The 24,971-nt window shown below is 38.4% G+C and overlaps 1 protein-coding gene across 2 annotated transcripts in view; it reads right to left on the reverse strand.

The window, feature by feature from the left end:
- The window catches only part of LOC134359492 (tyrosine-protein phosphatase non-receptor type 12-like), a 116,906-nt gene that overhangs the window by 32,297 nt on the left and 59,638 nt on the right, over positions 1 to 24,971 (reverse strand). For both annotated transcript variants that reach the window (XM_063072824.1, XM_063072825.1), the window contains exons 4-12: positions 22,192 to 22,287; positions 19,390 to 19,428; positions 19,225 to 19,296; positions 16,876 to 16,935; positions 14,192 to 14,334; positions 6,172 to 6,238; positions 5,147 to 5,224; positions 3,600 to 3,689; positions 1,214 to 1,299 (exon numbers count right to left, since the gene is read on the reverse strand). In XM_063072824.1, coding sequence (XP_062928894.1) covers positions 1,214 to 1,299; positions 3,600 to 3,689; positions 5,147 to 5,224; positions 6,172 to 6,238; positions 14,192 to 14,334; positions 16,876 to 16,935; positions 19,225 to 19,296; positions 19,390 to 19,428; positions 22,192 to 22,287 — 731 coding nt within the window. The remainder of the gene's footprint in view (positions 1 to 1,213; positions 1,300 to 3,599; positions 3,690 to 5,146; positions 5,225 to 6,171; positions 6,239 to 14,191; positions 14,335 to 16,875; positions 16,936 to 19,224; positions 19,297 to 19,389; positions 19,429 to 22,191; positions 22,288 to 24,971) is intronic.

Consider the following 24,971-nt stretch of genomic DNA (forward strand, 5'->3'; position numbering starts at 1 on the left):
AAGCACGAGTTACAATGCAAAATCAGTTGGGGCAACTCATTACTAATACAGGAAAACCATATATTTAGTGTTTGAATTTACAGACAAGCTTTCCATTAAGCAAACTATCTGCTATTTCCATGGAGTGAAATTCTCATAAAATGAACAAAAATCGGGAACACACATAAAAATTGCTGGTGAACGCAGCAAGCCAGGCAGCGTCTATAGGAAGAGGTACAGTCGATGTTTCAGGCCCAGACCCTTCGTCAGGACTAACTGAGAGAAGAGATAGTAAGAGATTTGAAAATGGGAGGGGGAGGGGGAGATCCAAACTGATAGGAGAAGACAGGAGGGGGAAGGGATGGAGATAAGAGCTGGAAAGTTGATTGGCAAAAGGGATATGAGAGGATCATGGGACAGACAGGAGGCCTAGGGAGAAAGAAAGGCGGGGGGGTGAGCCCAGAGGATGGGCAAGGAGTATAGTGAGAAGGACAGAGGGAGGAAAAGGAGAGAGAGAAAAAAATATAATAATAAAAGATAAATAAGGGATGGGGTACAAAGGGGAGGTGGGGCATTAACAGAAGTTAGAGAAGTCAATGTTCATACCATCAGGTTGGAAGCTACCCAGACGGAACATAAGGTGTTGTTCCTCCAACCTGAGTGTGGCTTGACAGTAGAGGAGGCCGTGGATAGACATGTCAGAATGGGAATGAGATGTGGAATTAAAATGTGTGGCCAATGGGAGATCCTGCTTTCTCTGTCCCCCATTTTTATATGTGTTGCTTGAAATTCCAGCATCTGCAGATTTCCTCGTGTTTGCGTTTTTAAAAATCAGAAACACCCTGAACCCAAACCATAAAAGTTCTATAGAAAAGCAAGGTAAACAAAAATACCTTAAAAATAGAAAAAGGTAAACACACTAATATACAAATAATAAACATGAGAATGGAAAGAAAATTAAATACCGTTTCACTTAATGAGTGATAGCCACAAAAATAATCAACCATTTATTTCTCTGCACAGCAGCTGAGCTCCTCCAGCGTTTTGTATATTGTTTATGATAGCTGAGACTTTTCTTGGTAATTCAGTAATAGTACTTTCCATATGCTCTTTGCCTGAGTTTATTATCACTCAGATCTAATTCAGGGAATTCTGTAATGTAGTTAGTTATTACTATCCAAGACAAACAGTATCTGACTCTATAGTTATGCAAAACTTCACATAAACAAATTACCTTCGTACTCGTGGTGGCTTGGGTGGTGGTGAATCAGAAGTTGCAGGAACTGAGGAAGGAGTCGTCCTTTTAGAACTGATATCATCCTATTGTAAAGACAAAAAAGTTTAAGTAACAAAGATCTTAAAAAGCAAGTATTGATATCTATTTATTTATTCAAGAACAACACAAACAGTGCATTAACACAAAGCCTGAAATGGAAAAGGAACAATGTTCAAAGTTCACACCTGAGCCTGGTAAATAAGGACAGAAGAGAAAGTATTGTGATGCTCTGGGAGGGCGGGGGGGGGGGGTGAGGGCATGGTCGACAGCCCGCCCCTGCATTTCTAATGACCAGTACTGTTTATTTTTCTTGTGTTAAAATGCTTTTGTGGGATTATAGTGGGAAGTTCCAGTTCAATTACTGTTACATTTTAGCTTGGGTTATACAGCTATTTGCTTGAGTATTTGTGGGTCATCCTAACTGTAACTGGGACGTGTGATTGTCACCTCGCACCACGCCACCCCCCGGTCTGTGGGAGACTGGCTGGGTTCATGCTCTGGGTCACCTTCCTTTTGTCTGTCATTCTGGACCAATTGCTCGCCACAGTACTAATGCAAATATATAAGGAGATGACTCCAAAAAACAACAAACCTTAGCACTGTTCTAAATAATGTGAAAATACATTCAGGATGGACAGATGGATAATTTCTGTACAAATACTCCCTAACTCTGCAAATTCAGATGAATGCATTTAAAATTGAAGTGGGACTTTTTCCTCTGCAGAGCTTGTTCCCATTCAAAACGTGATTATTCTGTTCTTTGAAGATAAAAGTTATTATATTACTAATCCATAAAAATAATAGCTATTTAGATGTTATGGTGTGGGCAGCAGCTGCATATATTATATGCTTTGCAATCTGAATACAGCCAGAAATTAGTTTATTACATTATCAACTCTAAAAATGCTCAATAAATTCCAAACCTTCAACCATCACAGCATAAAACAATTGTATAATGCATAACTTAGTTGTGCAAGTGGTTAAAGGTTAAATACTGCAAATATTCAAAGGTGTTTGGTTACTGTGCCCAAAATCAAACTATACTATTTTATCAACCTGCGGCGCCAGTTACTTTGTGTTTGACAATATTGCTTTTGCAGCCCCTTTAAAAAAATGAACGTACTCATTAGTTACAACATACAGAATCCTTCCGCCGTCCCTTTTCATTCATAAAATTGAATAGTTATAGATACTGAATTGTTAGCTACGGTATTTAAACTGCAGTATGTAATTGCAACAAGTACACCTATGCATATATCTGGCTGCATCATAGTTTGCTAAGAGCAATATTTCGTTATCTCAATAATAGGTAATTATTGCTGGAGATCACGTAGGCACTTACAGCAATAATTTCAGGTGTGTCAGTAATGTAATTCAATATGCAAAATATATTTGCAGAATTCACAGCCAGAAAGAACAGCAAACATATTTAATAGTAGCACTCAGAGGAAATTAGACGGTCATCTTAAAAGGAGAAACATGCAGAGGTAAGGGACAGGAGAGTAGTGATGATTGAGCAGACCCTTTCAAGGAATTAAATTAATAACAGACGCACTTCTGTGCTTAATAATTCAATGTTATATGGCATTTTTGATATATAATCATTAACTGCATTAAATTACAATTTCTCCAATGTACAGCATAAATATTCATGTTGGTCATCCAAGCTGCACTGTTATATTCCTTGTGTGTCTGCACAACTCTACATTGATGTGAAAGTTAATTAATTCCCAGATATCCTGCCTGCAACCATAAAACACATTACCAAGAAACTGTCTTGGATAGTTGGTAAAATAATTTTGCATCTAAAAGCGAACACCCCAAAAAAAAAGCATGAATACTGTTATGAGCCGGCCAAATTTCCTGTTACTGAATTGCTTTTCCCAGATGTTTGATTACTCATGGTTCACTACTTTAAAAGAAAAGCATTATGTCAAAGTCACAGGTACTGTAAGTGACCACATTTCAATGAACAAAAGGAAGCAGGCTTTCCGGAAAATAGCAAACAGCCATCTGCATGCAATACAGCATTTTTTTTTTAAAAAAAGAGACTTTAGGATTGAACTCCTTTAAAACTTAAAAAAATGAATGACCTCAATATTTTTTCCAACGTGAAATGATTCCCATTTGTCTCTACCATTCACAACTATAAGACATAAGTTCACATAAAAGTTACACAACTTCTGGTAAAAGTTAATCTGGTGTACTTTAAACAATAATTATAATGGTAACAGACCAGCTGAAAGTAACTCCCAAACCATAACAAAATGGATGAATCACATACTGCAAGGAATGAAAATAAAATGACTTTCTATGAAGTGATGTTTCTAAAGACTGAACATACCATATCAGATAGCCTTTGAGCACAGTGACTCCTCTGCAATTCTTTTTCAAATAGTTGAGCTATTGCACGGTGAACAAGCTCATATTGCTCCTGGAAAAACAATAGGCACTCCTTGATAACTGAATTCAAAAATTTACCATGAAGTCTGAAAGAAAATGGAATGTATCTTGCAAAATGTCCTGGAACATTGCTTAAATAACATATGCATACTAAGAAAATGATAGTTACAGGATCATGTTGAGGCCAAATAAATTTAAAACCATAATTATGCAAGTAAGGTCTCAAAACACTTAAGACCCTTACCAATTTAATACAAATGTGTATATTATTCTACAGGTTATAACTATGCTTGGGCTTTTGGGCAACAGAAATTTGTCTTGAGAATTCAGTACCAGAAAATTTTGAGATAAAATATACTCCCATGAAATTTGTGAAAATAGTAAATAAACATCTTTTTCTAACTTGCCATGAAGAAGATGGAGGCTCAATCACTAAGTATACTCGAGTAATAAAAAAACATTTGTATTAAAAGGAATCAAGGGATATGTTTTTTGCTGGAAAGCGTTTTTGAGGTAGAAGATCTGCATGATCTTATTGAATAGCAGGCACAAGGGAATGAAAATCTTAATGCCATTATGATTTGTTACCATCTTACAATTTTATAAGCATAGTCACTGTTGTAATAACAAAAAGGGGCAGCTAATTTGAATGCAATATCATTACACAAACAATAATGTGAATATGTTCATCAGTTAGATGATGATGAACCAAAGAACTCTCACATTCTTCTTTCAAATAGCATGAAACAATCTTATGTCCAATCAAGGATGCAAAACAAAAAGGCCCCAGCTAAAATACAGTTGCACTGACACTACAGAACCATCCTTTAAACTACACTCGGGAATTAACTGTGACATTGTGCCAAATTATCTGGAGTTGAATCTTCTGACTCATTTGGGCCTTTAGTGTTGTCAAGCAAGTGCCTCTTTTACCCTTATTAAGGAAACTGCCAAATATTATAATGCTCTACTAAAAATAAATTTCATGGCAAGGCCACTTCTTCAAAATGAAGGGCAGATTGCTTATCTGCAGAATTCAACTAAGTTAAACTTTCATTCAAGTCTGTTAACTAAAAGAAATTATGAGGTGATGCAAACCTTAAACCACAGAAGCCTCGAGAATAAATGCAAGTTATGACCATCAGTTTTAGAAAGTTCATGATATTATTTTGAACTAATTTTAAATAAATTTTATGTCAACAAAACTAGATTGCCAAACAACTCAACATTTCCTTGTATCTGACCACTTCTACAAATATAACCATATAACAACTACAGCACGGAAACAGGCCATCTCGGCCCTTCTAGTCAGCGACAAACTCTTACTCTCATCTAGTCCCACCTACCTGCAAATGTATTTGCACTTTTTACTGCATTTAAAATTATAATGGCAGATTAGATTCAACTGGAAACCAAACGATAAACAACCTAAGGTGGTTTAGGGAACAAGGGATAAATGATGAAAAAATAAGTATGACATGTACACACTTTTGTTTGAACTGCAGAATGCCTCTGTGTTCTCATTTCTTGTATCAAATTAAACACACTGAATTCTTCAGGTATTTTCTAGGAGAGAACACATTTTGCACAAATGAGAACTAAAATCTACATAATTAAAATTCATATGCATAATTTGTGTTAACAGACAATTCATGCAATAAAGACAGAAAAAATAAGTGCCTCCAAACAGTAATTCAATTAATACCTTTATTAATAAAACTTAGGTTTGTTCTAGTAAAAACAGTCCAAAGTACTTCACATGAATATTAAAGAAAAATTGACATTGAAAGCAATGTTTCAATAATTTATAACTGCATTTACAAGATTGTAAAGTACATCACTCCAATTAATCTAAGTAACATCTTGCTGAAATATAGATCCAAGCTTGTTTTATTATCCAAGCCCCTTCTCCAGACAGCTGTGACCACATTATCTTTTCCCCAATTACGAGCATAATCACACATCAATTAGAAAGAATTTATTTGCTTCCTTAGATACTAAAAACAAACTTAATTACTTCCAGGTAAAGAGCTGTCTTCATTAATCATTAGTAGAAGAATCTAACTTGCAATCCATTGCCAATAAAGTGTGCCTTTACTTAGCCAGATTAGCAATTTCCTTACATTGTTACAGTCAACCCCAATCAAAAGGACATTTAAGAGCTGTGGAGAATCTCAACAATTAGGATTTATTAAACAAATCTAGAATTAATGTTGCCATATTAATTTAAAACTTATAAATGTTCATATTTGCATATTAAAAGTGATCAAATTTATCTTACACTGTTGGATTCACACTAAATAAAATTTTGAATAGCTCCCTGAAGGTACTTTATGGAAGTGCTGTGTCAATAAGCATATTAATATTTTGCAGAAGGCACTAAACTTAAACATCAAAATGTGGTTAGAAACCAACCTCAATCTGAAAATAGTTCAGTATTGTCTATTTTCTACTCTCAGGAGGGTAATTCGTTTCCTATCTTTAAGAGGAAAGTTGTAAAAGAGATGACTCACCCCAGCTTTTAGTAAATTCCAGGTATAATCAATTGCACATATGGCTCCAGTTCTACCACATCCAGCACTGTGGGAGAAAACAGCATTTCAGGAAATGACTCAGTTCAGTCAGCTTCCATAAACTGGTGTGAGCACTGCCTTTCATATCAGCATCATCTCCATTACCAATGTACAGGAACTGCTTTAACTTCAAAGAATGAAACTTCAATGTTGCATTACAGATATTAATCTGTTAAGTAATCTGCTAAAGTTTAAATTTATTGGGTCACTAAGCTTACAGATCTCAAATTCTATAAATCCTGGGTTTAACCTCAATGCAAACTTATGCCTTAAAAGATTGTTTGCCTACACAATGAGCCTTTAAAATATTGTATTACCTTCAAATTACACAGGAAGAGTCAACATGGTAAAAACACATATACAACATGGTAGTGTAGTGGTCAGCACAACGCTTTGCAGTACAGGTGACTGGGGTTCAATTCCTGCTGCTGCCTGTAAGGTGTTTATACGCTCTCTCAGTGACCGCATGGGTTTCCTCTGGGTGCTCCAGTTTCCCCTCTTGGTTCAAAGACACACTGGTTAGAAGGTTAATTGGTCACTGTAAATTGTCCTGTAATTAAGCTAGGATAAAACTGGGGGATGGCTAGGCTGCGTAGCTTGAAGGGCCAGAAGAGCCTATTCACCCGGTATATCAACCAATGAATAAAAATTTTGCTCCATCAACCCTTCTCTAACTTTATACTTTATTGTCGCCAAACAATTCATATTAGAACATGCAATCATCACAGCGATATTTGATTCTGCACTTCCCGCTCCCGAGTACAAATCGATAGTAAATATTAAACATTTAAATTATAAATCATAAATAGAAAATAGAAAAGGGAAAGTAAGGTAATGCAGAAAAAAAAACGAGAGGCAGGACCGGATATTTGGAGGGTACGGCCCAGATCCGGGTCAGGATCCGTTCAGCAGTCTTATTACAGTTGGAAAGAAGCTATTTCCAAATCTGGTCGTATGAGTCTTCAAGCTCCTGAGCCTTCTCCCGGAGGGAAGAGGGATGAAAAGTGTGTTGGCTGGGTGGGTTGTGTCCCTGATTATCCTGGCAGCACTGCTCCGACAGCATGCGGTGTAAAGTGAGTCGAAGGACGGAAGATAGGTTTGTGTGATGTGCTGGGCTGTGTTCATGACCTTCTGCAGCTTCTTCTGGTCTTGGACAGGACAACTTCCATACCAGGTTGTGATGCACCCTAGAAGAATGCTTTCTACGGTGCATCTATAAAAATTAGTGAGGATTTTAGGGGACAGGCCAAATTTCTTTAGCTTTCTCAGGAAGTAAAGGCACTGGTGGGCCTTCTTGGCAGTGGACTCTGCTTGGTTGGTCCAAGTCAGGTCATTTGTGATATTGACCCCAAGGAACTTAAAGCTTTTGACCTGTTCCACTTGCGCACCACCGATGTAAATTGGGTCGTGCGGTCCGCTACTCCTTCTGAAGTCAACAACCAATTCCTTCGTCTTGCTGACGTTGAGGGATAGGTTATTGTCTTCGCACCATGCCACCAGGTTCTTAATTTCCTCTGTACTCAAAGTCATCATTACCCGAGATACGGCCTACAATTGTTGAGTCATCAGCAAACTTATATACTGAGTTCGATGGAAACTTGGCTACACAATCATTTGTATTTGAAATACAAATAACCTATTTGTATTTCATCAACAGCTTCATAGATTTGAACTATTTATCTTCAGCAATTGCCACTCCTGCTTGTTTCCCTTTATAATCCAGCAACAAATTTAGTATTAAGTTTATAGGAAGCATATATAATACACAATTTTTAAAAAAATTATGAGGACATGCCTGTCCCGGCATGCGAAGTCAGCTCCGGTGGACTGGGAGAATGAGATCCAACGGCCAGAAAGGTAGTACTGCAACACTCCATGATGAGCAAAAGGTATTACAAGACACAGAAGACATTGTGGTCATTCATTGAAACCAAGGAAGACCCCAGTTTGTGACCCTTGTTCATACAGACTCAAGACTTTGGAGGCTGAAAAAATTGAAGTGCCCCAGTGCAATGGCTTTTCCAATGTAAAATCTCTCCCACACATATGTTCTGTCATCATCGGACAATGGACAACCATCACATATAATTTATAATAGTACTTTCTAGCCAACTGATAATTGTAATGGTAGCTTTAATTTTCCGTCATGATATTTTAAAAATTCAGGATGTGAGGTTTTTGAACAGCGGTTTCTATACTACCACCCAATTGTCCTGAAGTGGATGCTTCAGTCAAGTCAGAAATATAAAACTCATGGAAATAGAATAACATGTAAATGTAAGCTTGAGAGATGGTTGAGGGGTGGGGGGGGGGAAGAAGCAGGAGCAGAATGAGTTTAGATTTCAGAGACATTTGATTGAAAGAGTGGGAAGCTATAGAAGTGGTGGATGAAAGGAATAGATTACAGAACATGATATAGTCTATTATAAAAGGATAGTCAAACAGACTCTGTGGAAAATATGAGCAGATTTAGACAAAGTCAGCAAGTAGTTATAAAAGGGGAATACTGCTAGACAAACCTATATCAGTACTTTAGGATATATCTGGTAGAATAGAGAAGGCGAAATCAGTGGATATGATTTGTAGTTTCAAGAGGCTTCAAATAAAAGCCTGACGTAAACTGATGTGCAAAATTAAAGACAATGAGATTGGGAATAATATTTCACTGTGGAAGACACCAGCAGCATGCTAGAAGTTTGAGTGTCAGGGGACAGAAGCGAGTGTAGTTGCTACTTCTAAGGAAAAGGTTCTTGGAAGCTGGAAGGTCTGAAACTAGATAAATCACCTGGACTAGGTGGACTACACCCCAGAGTTCTGAAACAGGTAGCTGAAGAGTCTGGAGGCATTAGAAGAAATCTTCCCAAACAAAAAAAAACAAACTAGAATGGTTCAGGAGGACTGAAAAAATACCTCACCAATCTCATTCCACTCTAAGAAGGGAGGGAAGCAAAAGGCAGGAAGTTATAGGCCAACACGAGGAACACGTAGTCCTGACAAAGGGTCTCGGCCCGAAACGTCGACTGTACTTCTTCCTAGAGATGCTGCCTGGCCTGCTGCGTTCACCAGCAACTTCTATGTGTGTTGCAAGTTATAGGCCAGTTAGCCTGACATCAGTAGTTAGCAAGATGTTAAGAGTTTATTATCAAGGATGAGGTTTCAGGGTACTTGGAGGCACATGAAAACGTAAGCTTAAGTCAGCATGGTTTTCTTAAGGGAAAATCTTGCCTGACAAACCTGTTGGAATTCTTTCAGGAAATAATAGCCAGGGTAGACCAGAGAGTCAATGGTTGTTGTTTACTTAGATTTTCAGAAGACTCTTTAGCAGACAAGATGCTGCTAAACAAGAGTCCATGGTATTACAGCAAAGATACCAACATGGACACAAGTTTGGCTGCTAGCAGAAGGCAAAGAGAGGGAATAAATCTTTTCCGTTTGGCTATGGTGGCTAGTGGTGTTCTGCAGGGGTTGGTGTTGGATCCACTAATTTTCACTTTATATGTTAATGATCTGGATGGTAGGATTTATGGCTTTGTGGTCATGTTTGGCAGATGATACAAAGATAGCTGGAGGAGCAGGTTGTATTGATGAAGCAGGGAGTCTGCAGGACTTAGACATATTAGAAGAAATGGCAAAATAGTGGCAAATGGAATATATAATAGAAGGGGAAGAGAAGATGGCAGCACGATGCAATGCGCGCGGCCACTCCGAATGATATCGTATCTGTAAACTAGGATGCCGTGCACAATCCTGATTTGATGGAGACAGCCGTGAGAAGCACAGAGGAACATCTGGAGAAACTTCTGAAATGTCTGCTTCGCTGCTGCTGCTACTGTGCAATCGAGAATCTCTGGAGGGGAAGGCCCCAAATCCTCGGCTTTGCCTATTGCCAGGGCTGGGGTCGAAGCGCTTGGCAGAGATGGTGCTCGGTGCTGGAGAGCTGGTCGGAGACTCTAAGTCAGACTGTGGTCGGGTGCTTCTAGGATGCTGCATCGGCAAGGTTGCGGCACTGGAAGCTCATGGCAGGGAGAGTTTCTCCCTTGAACCGTCTGCATGAGATGACGGGACTTCCGAGAGACTTTGAGAGTTTTTACCGTGCCCATGGTCTGTTCTTCTATAAAATTACGGAATTGCTTGCACTGTTGTAACTATATGGTATAATTATGTGGGTTTTGTCAGTATTTTTAGTCTTGGTTTGTCTTGTGTTTCTGTGATATCATTCTGGAGGAACAAATTGTATCATTTCTTAATGCATGCATTACTAACTGACAATGAAAGATGACTGCGTGTCCTCATAATCTAATATTGTAAGGAAGTATGTGGTTGAGCATTTTGTAGAAGGAGTAAAGGCAAAGACAATTTCCTAAATGGGGCCCAAATTCAAAAATCAGAGGTGCAAAGGAACTTGGGAATCCTACTACAGGATTCCCTTAAAGTTAACCTGCAAGCTGAGTTGATAGCAAGTCCAATATTAGCATTTATTTCCAGAGGACTAGAATAAAAAAGTAAGGATGTAATGCAGGGGATTTACAAGACATTGATCAGACCATATTTGGAGTACTGCGAGCAGTTTAGTACCCCAAATCCAAGGAAACATTTGTTGGCGTTGGAGAGGACCCAGGGGAAGCTTACAAGAATATTCCCAGGAATGCAAGGGTCAACTTATGAGGAGTGTTTGATGGCTTTGGGTCTGTACTCGCAGGTGTTAAGAAGAACAAGGAGGGATCTCACTGAAACCTACCGAATATTGAAAGGCCTATGTAGAATGGATGTGGAGAGGATGCTTCCAATAGTAGGAGAATCTAGGATCAGAGAGCTGGTTGACAATATCCTTCAGGCAGTAAAGTCTACAAGTCATGCTTATGCTGTGTCTCAGCAATACAAGGCAGGGCAGGTTCAGGTGGAAAACTACCTAATGTCATGCTGCAAGAAACAGCATGGTCCAAGCAAAGGCAAACAACAAATTTATGATTAAGAAACTATCCCAACTTCATGGTGGAATCTTGAAAATATACTTTGATATGGGACATTAACAAACCCCAAGAAATACTGTACCTTCCCTAATTGTTATAGTAATTTTGTTCCAGTCAGCCCCAGGGTTGACATTTAAGTACAATGCACAAGATACAAAGTAGGGTTCATGTCACCATGTCTGCATGTATAAAAGGACATTACATGTAATGACAAATCATTCAAGAGGATCATTAATATTTTTTCCATACAGCCAGTCCTTACCCTACTGTAAAGTTAAGAATGGATACATTCCATCTTCCCCATAATTTATTCTTATTTACCTTTCCCTACCCCAATAACCTTGTGAAGATAATCAACCAGCTGAGCAAACCATAAGTTCATATTGATACACCTTCACTATTTTTTTTTTTAAAAAGATGAATTATCCTCCAATTTCCTCCCCATTGAACATCATTTCAGTTATAGTTGTGATTTCATAGGCATCAGTCCATCTCATTCTACATAGTAAATGTGAGCAAGCCTTTTAATCAAGGTTTATCAGAAGTTCCCCAGATGCACACACATGAATCACCTCCTCCAGTTCAGAAATGCCAAGGCCAATTTTCGTCTCCAAATATTGTGCACTTAACATACAGTGGCATGCAAAAGTTTGGGCACCTCGGTCAAAGTTTCTGTTACTGTGACTAGCTAAGTGAGTAAAAGATGACCTGTAGATTACTTTTTTATTTCCATTTTTTACAGTTTCAAAATAACAAAAAAGGAAAAGGGCCCGAAGCAAAAGTTTGGGCACCCTGCATGGTCAATATTTAGTAACACCCCCTTTGGCAAGTATCACAGCTTGTGAACGCTTTCTGTAGCCAACCAAGAGACTTTCGATTCTTGTTTGGGGGATTTTTGCCCATTCTTCCTTGCAAAAGGCTTCCAGTTCTGTGAGTTTCTTGGGTCGTCTTGCATGCGCTGCTCTTTTGAGGTCTATCCATAGATTCTCGATAATGTTTAGGTCAGGGGATTGTGAGGGCCATGGCAAAACCTTCAGCTCGCACCTCTTGAGGTAGTCCATTGTGTATTTGAGGTGTGCTTAGGATCATTATCCTGTTGTAGAAGCCATCCTCTTTTCGCCTTCAGCTTTTTCTTTTTTTTTAAATATACACACGACGGTGTGATGTTTGTTTCCAGAATTTGCTGGTATTTAATTGAATTCATTCTTCCCTCTACCAGTGAAATGTTCCCCGTGCCACTGACTGCAACATAAGCCCAAAGCATGATCGATCCACCCCCGTGCTTGGAGAGGTGTTCTTTTCATGAAATTCTGCACCCTTTTTTCTCAAAACATACCTTTGCTCATTGCAGCCAAAAAGTTCTATTTTAACTTCATCAGTCCACAGGACTTGTTTCCAAATGCATCAGGCTTGTGGTAGATGTTCCTTCTGGTGCTGAATGTGGTGAGAATGCAGGAAAGGTTTTCTTCTGATTACTCTTCCATGAAGGTCATATTTGTGCAGGTGTCGCTGCACAGTAGAACAGTGCACCACCACTCCAGAGTCTGCTAAATCTTCCTGAAGGTCTTTTGCAGTCAAAGGGGGGGGGTTTGATTTGCCTTTCTAGCAATCCTACAAGCAGTTCTCTTGGAAAGTTTTCTTGGTCTTCCAGACCTCAACTTGACCTCCACCGTTCCTGTTAATTGCCATTTCTTAATTACATTACGAACTGAGGAAACAGCTACCTGAAAATGCTTTGCGATCTTCTTATAGCCTTCTCCTGCTTTGTGGGCATTATTTATTCTAATTTTCAGAGTGCTAGGCAGCTGCTTAGAGGAGCCCATGGCTGCTGATTGTTGGGACAAGATTTGAGGAGTCAGCGTATTTATAAAGCTTTGAAATTTACATCACCCTGCTTTTCCTAACAATGACCGTTAACAAGCCATAGACCTAACAAGCTAATTAAGGTCTGAGACCTTGGTAAAAGTTAGCTGAGAGCTCAAATCTCTTGGAGTGCCCAAACTTTTGCATGGTGCTCCTTTCCTTTTTTCTCTCTAAAATTGTACAAAACAAAAGTAATACATTAATCTTGCTTAAAATGTTGAAAAGAATGTTTCATCTTTAACGTTATGACTTTTGGAGATCAGTTCATCTTTTACTTGCTTAGCTATTCACAGTAACAGAAATTTTGACCAGGGGTGCCCAAACCTTTGCATGCCACTGTAGTTTGTAATGCCCATAATTATTTGAAGCCAAATCCTTTTGGCTTTTTGTGTCTTGTTTCTAAAGACTCATCATTTTATTTCAGGCAATCTCAGAGCCAGTTGTCGATTAATTTTCTTTGAAATGTTCATATGTAATTAAATTTGTAGATCTATGAACATTTTTGAAATGTTCCTAATAAACATTTGTAAACTTAGCTTTTCTGTTAATGATCTGAGGAAGCTTTCAGATTTCCAAAAGACAGATTGGCACTCCTTGATTGAACCAATGATAAGGAAGTTTACTTGCTCAAAAACCTAGCTAAAATAATTTGACAAATAAGGCAAAATAAAAGTATTTTAGGTTTCAAGTATCTGCTACTGTGTTTATTTTTTAAATTTTCATTCACTGAAGTCAATAAGCAAATTTTAAACTAAAAACATGCAGAAAATCCTCAAGTTCTGAAATGTTAATAGTTTTTTTTAAGTGAAACTTTTTTGTTTAACTGTACAGTTAAATAATCTTTGAATGATCTGAAATATCAGAAGAAAAAAAAATTGGCTTTCCAGGTCTGAAGGCAGCAATTTGAGAAAAAAAGGGGAATAGTAAGCATCTTGTACTGGTGATTGGACCCATTGAAAAAAAAATTCCAGTCAACAAATAGCATCATGTTCTGGTATTTACTGCCTCATATCCAAACATCAAAAGGAGCAAAGGTAACTAGTATGAGACAATGGTACAACATTCAAACTTATCTCTGTACAGTTTGAGTGATGAGGAAGCCAAAGAAAAGGGGTTTTCCTCCATACCTGCAATGGATACAAATAGGGACATCCTCATGCTCTTGATATTCACGCATCAAACTGATCATATCCAAAATTGAATCGAATGAAGAAGGTACATCATGATCAGGCCAGTTGACATAATGAAACTGATAGATTCTACGAGATTCCTGCGCAAAAAAAAGATTAAATGGCTTGATTTTCTAAAAATTCACCAAATGTTTTGAATGTAACAAGCACAATGAAGTTTTACCAATGAAGGGAAAGTATTAACCAATTATATATTGTCAGCTTCTACAAAATTAATATTGTGCTAAAAGAAAGGATCTAGTGCTTTGCCTGCATATATGACAAAAACTCTCCTTCGGCTTCCAGCTGAGTATAGGTTGGAATCCCTTAACTAATATTTAAGGGATGCCATCTTCAGGGATGAAGCCTAAGAAGAGTTTATACATTAACTTTGTGCTGCTTCTAAGCACATTTCTGACAATCTGCACACAACTGGTCCAACTTCAGTAGAAACAAAACCTCACTAGATCCTGCATGCAAACAATATGGATGAGAGAGTATATGTAATGTAGAATTGTGTTAAGAACTTTCTTTCCAAGTACTGCAACTGAGGGACTGACAAAAGTAACCAATTTCAAATAACGAACAGAAAATGATGGATTTTGGAATTGAGAAAAGAAGTGGGAAAAATGAGTACAGCAGTTTCATTAATCTTGAGTTTTTGAACTAGGCCACAGTGGAGCAAACTGTTCAAGGCACTTGCACATTCAAAGGACACCTCTTCCTTTAACAATTACATCAAACATGTATTTTGGCAGAAAAACACTAAATAATTATGGTAAGGTAAAGCATTCAAGAAATGCTAATACCCAACTATAGTCATCAGTTGCTCATTGCCAAAGAAACAGAGACTTGGATTAAGAGGAAGAGAGGTGTACGGATAGTAAACACCACAAAAATATACCCAAAAGGGTAATTATGTATGCACTATTTGCTCTCTCATTATGCTGAGATAAGTAAGACTGGTTACTTTTTGTAGAACCAAAATAAACAGTAAATGTTAATGATGTGGTACTAACAAATTAATACCCATGCCTTTATCACCAGGAATTAGGTTCAAAAGCAATCAGATATCCAAATTACGGAAGATTTTCAATCAAAAAACCTGTGAAATGAGAAGCAGCAAAGCACAGATCTAAAAGCAAAAGGAGCAAAATTAATAATTGCACGGGAAAATGGCCAGATTGGTATTTGGTGTATGTACTTGACACCAATGGCTTCATTGCTGAAAGGTAAATTATGACTGATAAACTTGTAATACCATTCTAGTGTACAGGACCAACACTTTGTCTGGAGCATGTAATGTTGCAACAGATTGGGTGACCTCCCCCACCCAGCCCCAGGGCTCTGTGCTGAACCCATTGCTGTACATTCTGCTCACACATGACTACACAAACATCCTCGTAATCACATTGTCAAGTTCACCAATGTCACACCAGTGGTGGTACTCATCATCATCATCAAGATGGCCGACAGAGAGGAGGTGGAAAAGCCTGAGGCCTGGTGCCAGGCAAATAACCTCTTCCTAATGTCGACAAGAGAAAGGAGATGGTTATTGACTTCAGGAGAACTCGCACCTCTAACATCCCACTTTATATCGGTAGAGCAGCAGTGGAAACTGCAAACAGTTTCAAACTCCTGGGAGTGCACAACCTCTCATGGTCCCAAACCACAACCTACACAAATCAGGAAAGCTCACCAATGCCTCTATTTTCTGAGGAGGCTGAAGAGATCTATATTCACATCATTCTCCAGATACACAGTAGAGAGTATCCTAACATGCTGTATTACTGCCTGGTGCAGAAACTGCAGTGGTGGACAAGGCGGCTCTGAGGTGGATAGCCAAAATTGTCCAACGCATCACCAACACCTGTCTACTCGCCATCAAGGACACAGATACAGAAAGGAGCTGGAAAAGGGCCAGTGACAACATGAAGGATCCTACCCACCCTGCTCATGAACTGTTTGTCCCATTCCCATCAGAGAGAAGGCTACATAGCATCCATGTCAGAACCACAAGACACATAAACAATTACTTTCCCCAAACAATAAAGCTGAGTAACACCTCCACCCACTAACCCACTCCTCTATGTCCCCAACCATCACTACTTCTTCATTTCCTGTCAAAGTCTTTTAATTCATAGACACACCTGTACCTAGCATTACTTCATGGGTATACAATGTATACAAACTGTCTGATGTATTTACATTTATTGTGATTTTTGAAAAAATGGTGTTTGTTATCTTATTGTTTTCTTTGTGTTAGATCTGATCTGGAGTAACAATTACTTTGCTCTTGTTTACACTTGTGTATTGGAAATGAAACTAAACAATCTTCAAAGAGATGCACGAAACAACGGAGTGAAATAGCAGAGTGATCTAGGTGCAGGTAACTGGAGATAGACAATAACTAGTTACCAATTGTGCCCATGTACAGTGAATGTGTATATCCATTTAGATTACAATTACAAATTCATGAAGTAGTACAATAAACTTCAGTCTTCCAAAGAGTCACTTCTTTAAAGTTTCTAGGTATTTTAAACAATAATTGCCAATTATTTTCAATCAAATGCAAATATAGTAAAAATCAAACTTCAGTTATGTAAAAGTATATTTATTACTTATAGCTCATGAATACTCACATTTTGAAATTCTACTAACAGAGTCCTTATGAAATAGTCATTTCTGGCCTGTTCCTCCTCCTGGAAGGACAAGGGGGGGGGGGGTGAAAAATCTATCAATGGAGATCAATTAATTTATGTTATTACTCTGTAATTGCAAAAACACCTATATAAAAGCAATAACTCACTGGGTTTCACTCTTTTGATAGAGTGGAACACGATTGCTATAATTTCAACTTAGACGGCACCAAGGCAGAGTTCTAAAACAATGATACTTTCCACCACTTGAATACCTTATCATGTCTATGCCAGCTTCCAGAAGATCAATTCTTTTAACCTCATTCCTCTCTCCTTTCTCTGCATCTGTGCAATTTATCCTGTCTCACATGTCCTTCCCTTTTGATTCTTTCTGTAATTAAGCTACAGTAAGGGATAACTAACTCTCCAATGAGTCTTTGGGATGTGGGAGGAAACCAAAACACCTGAACAATGTGTTCACTGAGAAAATGTACAAAATCCTCACAACAAGGTGAAGATCAAGCTCAGATCCCCGAGCTATGAGGCAACCGCACTAACTGTTGTGCTGCAGTGCTACCCTAATATACATCAACTTGACAAAGCTAGATCATGAAAAAAAGGGATGAAGAATTAAAAATTGATTAATATTAGGCACTAAATGCTATTGCAAACCATTTGAAGAGAATGCTGTTTCTATGCCCTGTAATAATAATAAATAATAATAATAATAATAATAATAATAATGTGAAGCAGCAAACATTGCATAAATTATTGTTCAATTTTTTTTTAATCTTGGAAATTAGGCAACTCTGAGGAGGTCGCAGTTAATGACCATCCTGTTGAACAAGTTACTACCTTCTTGAAGCAAGACAATACGGCAGCAATTCTTTTGATTTAGTTTACAAATCTATGACTTGCTCAGCTGATTCAGAGGGAATGAATAACTATCCAATCTGAGATTGGATGTTGATAGCCAGTAGTATCCTTGAAAGGAATCTGTGAACCAGTTGTGCTTTTCACAGAATAGCAACTTTCATGAATGCTTTTCTCCCCCACTTTACAAATTATGATATCCATCCAAACACATTAGGACTTGAACTTAAACTCTGGTCAGAGTTATGAAATGCATCTCCCATGCTACTGTAATACCATGTGCACACAAGATTTTGTCCAACTGCAAAGAAACGCTTTGTTTTTATTTATGTCACACCAAGTAGGGTGACACGGTAGCATAGTGGTTAGCACAATGCTTTACAGTACCGGTGACCCAGGTTCAATTCCTGCCACTACCTGTAAGGAGTTTGTACATTCTCCCCATGACCGTGTGGATTTCCTCTGATTTACCCCCACGATCTGGTTGGTCGGTTAATTGGTCGTTGTAAATTGTCCCGTGATTAGGCTAGGATTAAATTGAAGATTTGCTGAGCGGCATGGCTTGAAGGGCTAGAATAAATAGACTGTATCTGAATAAACTTTTTAAAAATAAAGCCTGAAAAAGAACACAAAACTCAGTTGTAAAACACAGGCCCTTTGGCCTACCACATCTATGCTGATCTTTTTGCCCATCTACAGTTAATCTTTTGAATATGCATTAAGGTGCAATTAAACTCAGTGATAAACAGAGTCAACAGAAATTATAACTTATTTTTGATCTACACTATGGTGTAGAAATTCACAGAGATGAATCACAGAGTCATCTCTAACCAAAATAACATTTAGGCAGACCAATAAATGATAATAGACCCACTTCCTGTAATTCAACATGCACATTAACGATTTTGAAATAAAGATAAATTCAATTAGCTTATTTAAATACTGCGGTGAATTGTGTGTAGTGGAATTGCCACATCATTGATTAAAATCTATCCTACACCCCAACTACACAGTTAAACCACACCCACCATTGATTATAGGCTGACAATCTTATGCCTGCATATTATGGATGTTAAATGTCATGTAATGTGCTCACAACAGATCCTGCATCACCATAAAGTCTCGGCTGTTCACCATTGCAGCCTTTTGATAAACTGCTCAAGGAAAAAGTGAGGAAATTGGAGTACACATAGGGTACAAGCCAGAGTGAATGGAAAGTAAACGATAGCAGATGGAGCAAAATGTGAAGCAACCTACTAAAGCAGGAGGAATAGAAAAGCTCAATGTCACTAAATATCAGATAAGCAAAACTAATGTGAATCTTCTTTTTATATTAATCTGGATAGAAACAAAGTAAAGCAGGCTCTTGTCTGAAAAAGATTTTGGTCGTCCAATTAGCAAATGTAACACTATGATCACCACCCCTCCACACCCCACCCAGCACTCAAACGCTAGATTCAAGTGCAGCAAGATACTCACACAAGTAATCTGGAAGTCTCCAAAATTAAGAGGACCATCCCCATATAATGGCCAGTAACGTTCACATTTTTTCTGTGGAAAAAGAAGCAACTAGAATTATGAAGAGACATTTTTAATATATTAGCTGAGTTAATGCCACAAATGAAATTGGACAGAGAAACTTACCCTTCCCATTTCAAACTCACGGCAAGCCATGATAATTATCTAGAAATAGAAAATAGTAAAATATCTGATGACTTATTCAAAAGGCAGGCCAAGAAAAGGTTACGATACAGAAGGCCGTTCTTCCATATCACTTGTTGAAGGAAACTGTATAACTTATCCAACACTGCAACTTTGCTTTAAAGCTTTGCCAGACTGTTTCAATTCTATACCTTGAACAATAAAGTAAACCACTCGACTTCTCCAACTTATTTACGTTTTCAAAAAACTTCTGGGATCTGTACAACTATTTATTGAGTACTGCTTGCAAACTGTTATAGATTTCTGAACTGACTTAACTGTTGGTGGTCGAAGAATCTGCCCATCAAGATCTTCTAGCAAATGACACAGTTGGAATGAACAAGTGGGTCCAAGAACAAGCCCCATTGAAATGGGGCAAGTGACTACACTTTGAACTTTGTACTAGTTATTTGAACATTAATAATAAACATCAAGAGTAATTAAAATCCCATTCAGAACCTGATAATCAACAATGACATTTACTAATTGCGGGTACAAGCCCCTGAGATTTAAAAGGGAGGCTGTAATTTTTTAATTCCACAGAATATTCCTCATTCAAATAAAGATCTCAAATTCATGTACTTATCAGTTTCATCAACAGCCTTATGTTCTGCTGTATTAAGACTACTGAATGGCTCCTTAGTACAGTAAGATGCATTCTTGATCTCACAACCTACCTTATCACGATCTGCCACCTTACTGTTTATCTGCACTACACTTTCTCTGAAGCTTTTATACTTTCATCTGCATTCTGTTCTTGTTTGTCTTATTCTACTTCAATGTACCATGTAATGATTTGATCTGGATGAACAATATACAAGATTTTCACTTTCAGGATAGGTGATGATAAGAAACAATTCCAAAAAATCATTATCATCCAAGTACAAAAACAGTACTCAGACAAGTTAAATTGCTCAAGTCATTCTCTTGCTTCATATCTCCCAATGCAAAGCATAAAATAAACTAACTTGTCTAACAAAAAGCAGAAGTAACATGCAATAAAATTGAGCTGACTGCATACGAGACCACCTTTCCAATATTCTGACTGTACTCAGCATCACAAAAAGCTGGCAGTAATTAGGAGTTCAAGCAGTGTCAGTGGACAGGGAAATAGAGTGTATGGAGTCTCATCTGAATAAGTGGAACAAAGGAGAGAAATCAAAAATCATGAGGCACAAAAAAGATTAATAGCCACATTCTTTTCCACAGCAAAGGGAAGTCCAAAAGCGAGCAAGGGCTTGAAGTGACAGGGAAGAGCTTTGAAAGAGACCCAAAGGGTCACACAGTGGCTGGTGTATATACTCAGTGGCTACTTTATGAGGTACACCTTTCTAGTAATGGACAGGACCCCCATTTGGCCACAGGACAGCCTGAATTCTTCATGACGTGGATGCAACAAGGTGCTGACAACATTCTTTGGAAATTCCAGTTGATGTCGACACGAAAGCATCGTGCAGTTGTTGCAGATTTGTCGGCTGTATATCCCAAAGGTAACTATTGGATTGAGACGTGGTGACTGTGGAGGCCACTGGAAAACACTGAACTCACTGTTGTGTTCGTGGAGCCAGTTTGAGATGTGTGCTTTGTGACGTGGTACATTGTCCTACTGGAAGTAACCATTAGAAAATGGGTAGATGGTGGCCATAAAGAGATGCACATGGTCAGCAAAAGCACTCCAGTAATCTGTGGCATTTAAACCATGCTCAATTGGTCTCAAGGGGCCTAACATGTACCGAGAAAACATTCCACACACCATTTCGTCACCACCAAGGCAGGTTGGATCCATAGATTCATGTTGTTTACACCCAATTCTGACCCTATCATCTGCATGGTGCAGCAGAAATCGAGATTTGTCAGACCAGGCGACGCTCTTCTGTTCTTCAACTATCAAGTTTTAGTGAGCCTGTGCCAACTGTAGTCTCAGTTTCCTGTTCTTAGATGACAGGAGTGGAACCCAGTGTGGTTATCTGCTGCTGTAGCTCATCCACTTCAAGATTCAAAGTGTTCTGCATTCAGAAATACCTTTCTCCGTACCGCTGTTACTATCGCCTTCATGTCAGCTAGAACCAGTTCTTTTCTGACCTCTCTCATTAACAAAGCATTTTTATCCACAGAACTGCGACTCACTGGATGATTTTTTTTTTTTGTTTTTTTGCACCATTCTCCATAAATTCCAGTGTGTGAAAACTCAGGAGATCAGCAGTTGCTGAGATACTCAAACCATCCTGCCTGGTACTAACAATCATTCCATGTTCCAACTCACTGACATCACATTTCTTCCCCTTTCTGATGTTTGGTCTGAACCTCTTGACCATTTCTGCATGTTTTATGCACTGAGTTGCTGCCACGTGATTGGTTGATTAGATATTTACATTAACAAGGTCTAAAGGAGGAGTAGCCACTCGTGAGGTAGCCACTTTTTGTCAATGGAATATGCTGCATTTGAGACTTGGAGACTGCTACAATTAGGATTGGTATATGGATGCAAAAATTTAGGATATGGGCAAAATGAAGCCCAATAGGATTAGGTCATATAGGCAGCTTGGTCGACATGAATGTAAGTTGGGCTGAAAGAGCTTTTTTCTGCATTGTATAGCTTTAAGGCTCTATAAATGGGAGAAAGGAATGGAGTTCTCACAGGAAGCAAAGTGGAAGGAGGTACAACCAGAACAATTAACATCTTTTCCAATAACTTCACACACACCATTCAAAGTTGTTAAGACAATGAAAAATGGGACTACTTACTGCAACTTTATATTCCCAGATCATCCTCCAAAAGTCAAGGACAGAATTTGCTAGTGGACCCTGCGTTGCAATATAGGACTTTGGCCCATAAACTCCCTGGAAACATAATTAGAATGTACATTAATCAATTTAAAATGTTTCCAAAACAGTTCAGCTTCTACACCATCAAGGTAATCATTCTAAATAATCTCCTATAACAAAAAGGATCGTTATTATTCAGTACAATTACAAATTGCTCAAGTCTAATCTGAATCAAAGCAATGGATTTTGTTTACTGAATCTTAGTTCTTAAAAAGAACAGCAACAATTTGAAATAATGCATGTAGCCTTAAACATTACCTCAAATTTTAATTCTGTACGCTTACAAAACTGTTTCTATTCACTTCATCTTTCTCCTTCAGAAAAAGTCATACTGTGTCATTCTTAACTATGCAGCCCTGAACATGTTAGCGATTTTACTCAGAGGACTATTAATGTAGTTATTCCATTATCTTCAAGAACCAACATCTCACACACAGCTCTTCTCTTAGGACTGTTTTCTCACCCCACCATTCTCGCCTCAGCAGAACTTCATTTTCACTCAGTGGTGGCTTCCTTTACCTTGCTCTATTCCTTTTGAGTGGTCTTATTTTGAAATAGTACCCTGCTCCCTATTCTGCTTTGTTCAAAGTTAAATTAGATCTGAAAGGCAGCGAAAGAAAGGGTAGATTCAATGTCATAACTAGAATTTCTTACTACCTATAGATAGTAAGAAACTTGGAGTAATTAGAGTATACTTGTGGACAAAGGAGGCAATGTAGTTTATGTGACCCACCCAAAAAAGAAACAGCTATGCCTAGTCCAAATCCATAACAAAGGAGTGCAAAATGAATAGAATCCAAGAAGCCTCCCAGCTTCGCACTTTAGATAGGTAGGCATAATTATAAAGCTGAGTATCATATCCACGATAAGATTATGGAGTTTGAGATAATCCTACTTTCATATTGATGAAGTTTCTCCGGCTAATTTTTTTGTAGTCACTGAATAAGAGCACAGCACAGGGCCTTCAGTCATCCATTTACAACAATCATGCACTAATCCTATTGAAGGAAAGGTTGTTAAAATAAAAAAGTGTTCAGGAATCTAACTTCAGGCAACACAAGGATGCCTTTGAGGGGGAGGCAGTGAACACAGGGCTAAGGATATTGTACTTAAATGTGCGCAGTACATGTAAAAGGTAGTTAAATCTGCAGGACAGATTGAAATTGGAGGACACAAGGTCATGGTCATCTTGGAGATATGGCCGAAAGAAAAACAGTGTTGAGCATTACACATACAAGTTTCACATCCTATCAAAAAGATAGCTAGGGGAAAAAGGGCAATAAAAATGCACTGTTAGCAAAAAATGAAAAATCAGTAGTAAGGAGTGATAAAGGATCAGAAGATGGAGAATCTTTGTGTGCAGAGATGAGGTTCCACAAAAGGTAAAAATACCTTGATGGGAGTTGTATACAGCCTTCAAATAGTAGGCAGGATGTGGGGTACAAAATACAACAGGAAACCAAGAAGACGTGAGAAAATCAAGGTTGCAGTATCACAGGGGACTTCACTATGCAAGCAGACAGCAGCTGGGGGCGGGGTGCAAACAGACTGGTAGTGGACCATAAGAATAGGATTTTGAACAAGAATAGGAATAGGAACAAGATGGTTTTTTTAGGACAGCTTGTAGAAACTGGCAACTCTGAATTTGGTATTGTCTGATGAGGCAGAGAGCTTAAAGTAAAGGAACCCTGAGGAGCAGATAGAATTGAATTGAACTGACTTTATTACTTACATCATTCACAAACGTGAGTAAAAATCTTTACCTTACGTCTCCATCTAAATGGGCAATATGCAATTTGCATGTACAACAGGACAGTCAATATAGCAGAAATACAATTGTATCAGCAGTCTATCATATCTGATGTGACTATCAGCTTCTTGAACAAGAAATGCAAAGGAAATTGCAGAAATTAGCAGTACACTGTAAAGTTGGAACGGAGCTCGCAACACAGCTGCTGTATGAGGCGCCATTTTAGGAGATAGCAGCTGAAACTTGAAATATGGTACAGTTGAGTCAAAGGCAAGTACAGAGACACAAGGGAGGAGATGACTAAAATTGACTGTAAGGGAACCATAGCAAGGAATACAGTGCTATGGCATGAGTTTCTGAGAGACCCAGCAGAATTTCATCCCAAGGAATCAGCAACACGCACTAAGGGAAAGGCAAAGTAACCACGACTGACAAGGGAAGTCAGGACAACATAAAAGCAGAAGACAAGACATACAATATAACAAAGATTGGGGGAAGCCAGAGGATTGGGAAGCCTTTAAAAGCCACCGCACAACTAAAACTAAAAGTGAGAAGATGAAATGAGGGTAAAATGAGGGTAAATAGACAAGAAGATTCCAAAAGTAATTTTTTAAAAAGATACATAATAAGCTAAGAGGGAGGCAAGAGTGGGATTAAACCATTTAGAAATGACGGAGGAGTTGTAAGGGAACAGGGAAATGACAGCAGCTAAGTACTTTGTGTTAGTGTTCACACTGAAAGACACCAGTAATGCACCAGAAATTCAAGAGAGTCGAGGAGTAGAGACATGTGCAGTGGCCACTACCGAGAAAGTACCAGGGTTAGCTGAAAGGCCTGAAGGTAGACAGACACCTGGACCCAGAAGTAGGTGTAAACCTAGATATCTACACCCAGAGTTCTGAAAGTAGTAGGTGAAGAGACTGTGGAGGCATTAGTAGTGATCTGGAGT

The sequence above is a fragment of the Mobula hypostoma genome, chromosome 20, assembly GCF_963921235.1.
Source record: "Mobula hypostoma chromosome 20, sMobHyp1.1, whole genome shotgun sequence".
Lineage (NCBI taxonomy): Eukaryota > Metazoa > Chordata > Chondrichthyes > Myliobatiformes > Myliobatidae > Mobula > Mobula hypostoma.